We start from the raw sequence: 6000 nt of genomic DNA on the forward strand, positions 1-6000 counted from the left end.
TCTAAAATCTATTCTTGGCTAGCATGGACATAAGGTGCCAGAAGGCCTCCTCCTGTGGTGCAATTTTCTATGATTCTAAGTACCTGAAAGAACAGTATCAAAAACTATAAATAACTGATGTGTTTTTATTTTTCTTCACTTCCTTTTAGCCCCAGAGTGCTGACATTTTCCAATATGACAATGATAGTTCTGTTAATTGGGGAATGCGAGGTAAGATGATTTCAGTGGCTGCATCAATATAAAATGTTCAACTATTTCATAAAAGACATGTGTTGTATTGTACAATCACTTTTAATCTGCTGAAAGCACTGCCATCATAATGAACACGCACACCCATTATCAATTGAAAGAGAAATTTCCTCCTTCCCTTTGCCATTACATAATCAAGAGTTAAAATGGCAAAACCATTCCACTTTTCAAGATTGTTAAAGGAACATTTGAATATGTCCCACCCGTATTTTGATGATGGGAAAGTGCACCAGATTGAAATTGCAAAAAGTAAAAGGCTGTACAGCATTAACATTGTTGGTGATTCTATAATATGTAACATTGCAGTTTTTCAAGCAATGTAAATATCTCCCTCAATGCCGAAAACTGTATACAGAACAATGATGATTTTTTTAAATGCCCTAGTTATTTATGACAGTGCCAATAGCATTTTATTTACATTCTGTTACACGTACGTTTTCTTCTTTCTTTTGCAGAATACAAGGTAAGAACTGCTGCTGTGAATCTGTGGCTTTTGGATTGCAACAACAATGAGTGAGGGAAACAAATGCTTTGATTCCGTCACAATACCTAGAAGTAGCAAGTGATATTCTCTACCACAACTGTAGGCATGGATTTGCAGTTATCCAAGAAAAATAAATTAGCTTGTATGATTTTGTTAAACAATCTCATAACTTTCCAATGACGGTATTTGGCATGCATCACTTTGATCCATCATATGTATTTATATAGTGATTCTCTTACCCTGTAATGTCTAAAATTGTAATAAATTGTTGGCTGAGTAGCGAATCACATTTAAAAAATCCGCTAAGTACATATCAATAAGCAAATGGCACATTTTTAATTAACTTTATACAGTTTATTCAGAGTGTGAGATAAACATTTTATTCTGCACATATGATTAGAATGAGAATATACTATAATTGAACACACAAAAAAATTTAAAAGCACTTACATTTTGAAATGTTCATGAGGGAATTCTGTATTCTTAGAACAGGTAGTTTGGTATGCACTAATGATGGCTTCAAATTGCCAAAAAGCAGTAAAAACAAACTTTAAGATTTGTTTGTATAAATATCTAAAAATCATGTCAAATGATTTATCTTGATTGCAGTGGAGAATGATGCAAACAATATGACCTGCAAGGGAGCAGTGAATCACTGGTACCTGGAGAATTATTTGGCTTCCTGTGCATATGATGTAGAAATCCTGAAGTTGTTTTCAGTTTTGCAAAATAGTGATGATGAATGCCAATGATTTTGTGCCTATACAATACAATCTACATTGTTAAAGCATGGAATGATGAAACCGGTCATTCATCGGATTGTTTTGCTGGTAGAGAATTTGTGTTGATCGTGTTCAGTTATTCTTTGTTACAACACACTCTGAGTGAACTGATGGCTTGCATTCATCAGAACAAACCCATTATAAAGAAAGGCTTTGTTCTGATACATTTAAGTTCTGATAAGTGTGCTGTTTGAAATTGTGCTGAAAGTATATTATTCAAGGTGAATGTTCTGTCAGCTATACAAAATAAAGCAGAATTTTCAAGTTGAGATAACAGTTTTGACGATCATTGGCTAATTTGGCCCTTGATGCCTGTGCCAAGGTAACTAATTGAACTGGATCTTAGTATCATGGTCTCATTTCTCTGCTCTTTCCCTATGTCATTATATATAATTTCTTCAAATATTAATCAACTATGTTGAATATGATATTATGCTCTCCTACAATAATAAATAATTGCAAACTGTTCCAAGAACATAACATTCTGATATCAAATTTATCTTTGTTTTCTACTCATGTGAATAATAAATCTTGAAACTAATCTCCAAATCAATGGAATCTTTCACAATTTATCCTTTCACACCCTATGGTATATATATTTTTTTTACATTTTTACGTTTTCCCTACTTCAGTAAGCCCCAATTATGTAACTTTTCTTTATAATTCACTTTCCAGCTATCATTCCAGTGCATTTGGAACATAGAATAGTGGAGCACAGGAACAATCCCTTCGCCCAAGGTGTCTGTGCAGAAATTGGTGCCTACTTAAACTTATACCTTCTTTCTTCATATGCTCTGTATCCCTTATTCCCTGCATATTCACTCTTTCTAAAAGTCTCTGAAATGCTACTGTCTTATTTGCTTCTCTGGCAATGTGTTCCAGGCACCGACCACTCTCTGTGTGTAAAAAAAACTTTCTCTGCACATCTCAGCATGGGCACATCTTGGGGTGGCATGATGGTGCAGCGGTAGAGTTGCTGCCTTACAGCGCCACAGACCGGCATTCAATCCTGACCACGGGTGCTGTCTGTACGGAATTCGTACGTTCTCCCCATGACCTTGTGGGTATTCCCTGGATGCTTCAGTTTCCTCCCACACTGCAAAGATGTATGGGTTTGTACATTAATTGGCTTCGGTAAAGATTGTAAATTGCCCCTAGTGTGTAGGATAGCGTTAATGTATGAGGATCGCTGGTTGGTGCAGACTCAGTAAGCAGAAGGGTCTGTATCCGTGCTATATTTCTAAAATTTAAAAAATCTTCTTTCAACTTTCTCCCTGTGACCTTATAACTATGCTCTCTTATATTTGACATTTCTGCCCTGGGAAGAAGATCCTGATTGTCTACACATTCTATTACAATTTATATCCTTCTAACAAATCTCCTCTCGGTTTCCGATGCTCCTGAGAAAAGTCCAAGAAAAGACCAAGTTGGTCCATCCTCTTCTGATTGCTGATACTCTCTATTCCAGACAGCATCCTGGTAAACATCTTCTACACTCTCTTCAAAGTGTCCACTTCATTACAGTAATGGGGTGACCAGAACAGCACACAATGCTCAAATTGAGGTCTAACCAAAGTTAGTCCACATCACTAGATCTTCTTTTTTCAGGCATCAGGAAACAATTTTCTATATATACAGGGGCTTGCACAGGACTTCAACTTTGCCAGCATTTGGCGGATTGAACAAGCACATTCTCATTGTCATGGGAAAATATCTGTACACACATCCATAAAGCCATGTTAATTTTTTAGGATAATTTGCTCACTGAACAGGCATCATGTTGGGAAAGCCTTTTCCTTTACCTGCTCCATCACTCAAAAGCACGCAAAGAAAGCCAGATGCATCCATGTACAAGGATCAGCAGGGGGAAAGAGGTGGGAACAATCAGCAGGGTGGTTAGAAGGGTGGGTCAAGCAAAGGTTGTAAGATGGGAGATGATGAGGACATCCCTACCAAAGAGCACGATAGTGTGGCCAAGCAGACTGAACCATTAAATAAAGAGGAGCAACCCAAGATGGGACCTCAGTTCAAAGACTGGGACACTTCAGGATATATACCAAACGAGGCTACACAAGTATTGTTAGGATCTGTTTCTCCATGAGAGGCAGATGCGTATATGGAGACCCAGTGGTACCATCCAGGTAGGTGTTGTGCATTTTTGGACCACATTGTTGATGTTCAGGTCCTTCACGGGTTAGCGTATTGGTTGTATGGAGAGTTCTGAAGGGCAGTTGCAGTTCATCCCAAACTTTTCCTTACTTTATTTTTCATTAAAAATTAATGACATGGCTCACTACAAAAGCCTTTATGTTATGCAATCTCCAGACAACATTTATTCTGCTAAAATATTGATACCCAACACATTGACACAACTTGTTTCCTTGTACCACACAATAGCATTGAAGAATTACATTGTTTATTTTAGGGATTTCTCTGACAGAAACCTATAAGAACTGCTAAGATTAACTCCATTGATATGCTGTTCTATTACACTCTACGCTCATGAACCATTCCACAGTTGTCTGCCATCCAATTTCTATTTTCTCTAGTTCTTGTTGACTTCCAAGCCGAATAGGTTTAAAGTGATTTAAGGCAATTGACTGAGTTGTTTATTTTCTAGATTTATCCATTTCATCTGCTGATGGTAACCACCAGAGGTCGACATAAGTTGCCAAAAGATGTTGACAGGACAAGATTAGAGGTATGTGCTGTGGGACATTTAAGGTTCAGTGTTACCTCAGTAGGCATTGCTAGTTCTATATACTTGTATTGTAACCAGGTGCACAACCACACAACAGCAAACACATACCATATGTTTGAAATGGTTTTACATCAATATATGGGATATTCTGCAAGTGAAGAAAGGAAAGTTGCTTGCACTTGTGGAATGGCATCAAGAATGGAACTAAAACACTATTGCTGACAGAATTATATACATAAACCAATTTAAATTATTATATAATGATTCAGGTAAATAACCTCATGGATTACCTACTCGTGCAGACTGAATATATTTCACATTCATCCAATCTACTTCCACAATACTCACTCCCAGTGTAGCATTTGAGCGTAATTTTTAAACTTATTTTGCATCATTTGTTGTATTGGGATAATGTATGTAATGACGTACAGTCTTTACATTCATCCATTTGATCTGTGCATCACATCAATCTGCCAAATTCATCGAATGTTTCTGAATAATATTAAGGGCCATTATTAAGATTTCTAATTGATGTTGCACATTGCAATGAGCAGTCTGCATTATATTGGATAAAACAAGCCCACATGTTGTCCAGACTGAGTAGACACATAATTTCGTCCTGCCTTTTCCAAAGCATTGGAATCTATTTTCTTGAACTGATAAATTAGGGATCCAGTTGTTATAATGTGCTTTTTAAACTAGCAATTTTGTAGTAATCTGGTCACCTTTTATAGTCTCACATATCATTGGCTTAAAACAAGTAGAAAGAGTTTCCATGGGATCACTTCTAAGTAATTCAGCACAGAAAGAACTGATGATTTATTACTGATTAAGTGGATTAGGATTGGATTAAATATCTACTGCTTTAATATTTTTGGCACAAGTTATCCCAATGGCGTTTGCACTGCTTCCTAACGTGTTATATGACATATATATGTGGACAACACAGACATTACAGTAAACAGTAATAAAACAATGTGTAGACTTTACTACAATTCCCAATAGGTTTATGGGATTTCTTTGTATTTTTTTCACAGCGTCACTTATCACCAGAAGACTTCTATCGTGTGTTTGGAATGACACTCGCAGAGTTTGATCGACTTGCCTTATGGAAGAGAAATGAAATGAAAAAGCAAGCAAGGCTCTTTTAAACAAATGTAACCATCATATTAAAGGAAAAAACTACCTACCCAAGTATATGAGCATTTAATCACACAATCTGTTATTAGTGTTTTCACATCATATAATGTTAAGAAAGCTACAAGTATCTATGGATGTTCTGCAAATGTCTGTCAGTTGTGGGCTCGTATATCCATTATTTTATGCATATTTTGTGATATAATTCACTAAGCATCAGGTTTTTGGGAGTAAGATTGCAGTGCCCCCAATTCATGTGGGATTTTTTTTTAAATAAAGTAGGATTTTTTTCTCATTTATCTTTTGTTTGATTTCCTTATCTTCCTCAGATGAGAGTTTTAATTTCCATTGTCTATGAATTATATTATTTTGGAGCATTTAAGTTACCTTACATTTAGAATTACTGAATGACAACACTCTACAGAAGAGAGAACTGCCGACAAAATGTATTGCTGACGTAGCTCTTGTGCACATTGTCCTAAATAGAAGCCACGATGATGACACAGATAAGCAAATCTGTAAATGATGATATTTACTTTAATGATTCTTAACTTTTTTTGTTAGCTGATATAGAGCCCCATAATTGTTTGTTCATTGATAATCGCTGCATTTTGTTCAATAAATAAATCATGCAAATTTGGCCTAGA

The 6000-nt window shown here is 36.1% G+C and overlaps 1 protein-coding gene across 13 annotated transcripts in view; it reads left to right on the forward strand.

Annotated features, from left to right (window-relative positions):
• Nucleotides 1–6000, forward strand: part of ablim3 (actin binding LIM protein family member 3) — a 248001-nt gene extending 242001 nt beyond the window's left edge. For all 13 annotated transcript variants that reach the window (XM_033029603.1, XM_033029602.1, XM_033029604.1 and 10 more), the window contains 4 exons: nucleotides 150–210; nucleotides 705–712; nucleotides 4136–4216; nucleotides 5254–6000. In XM_033029603.1, the coding sequence (XP_032885494.1) occupies nucleotides 150–210; nucleotides 705–712; nucleotides 4136–4216; nucleotides 5254–5367 (264 nt within the window). In that variant the 3' untranslated portion in view covers nucleotides 5368–6000. The remainder of the gene's footprint in view (nucleotides 1–149; nucleotides 211–704; nucleotides 713–4135; nucleotides 4217–5253) is intronic.

This window comes from Amblyraja radiata, chromosome 11, assembly GCF_010909765.2.
Source record: "Amblyraja radiata isolate CabotCenter1 chromosome 11, sAmbRad1.1.pri, whole genome shotgun sequence".
Taxonomy (NCBI): Eukaryota; Metazoa; Chordata; class Chondrichthyes; order Rajiformes; family Rajidae; genus Amblyraja; species Amblyraja radiata.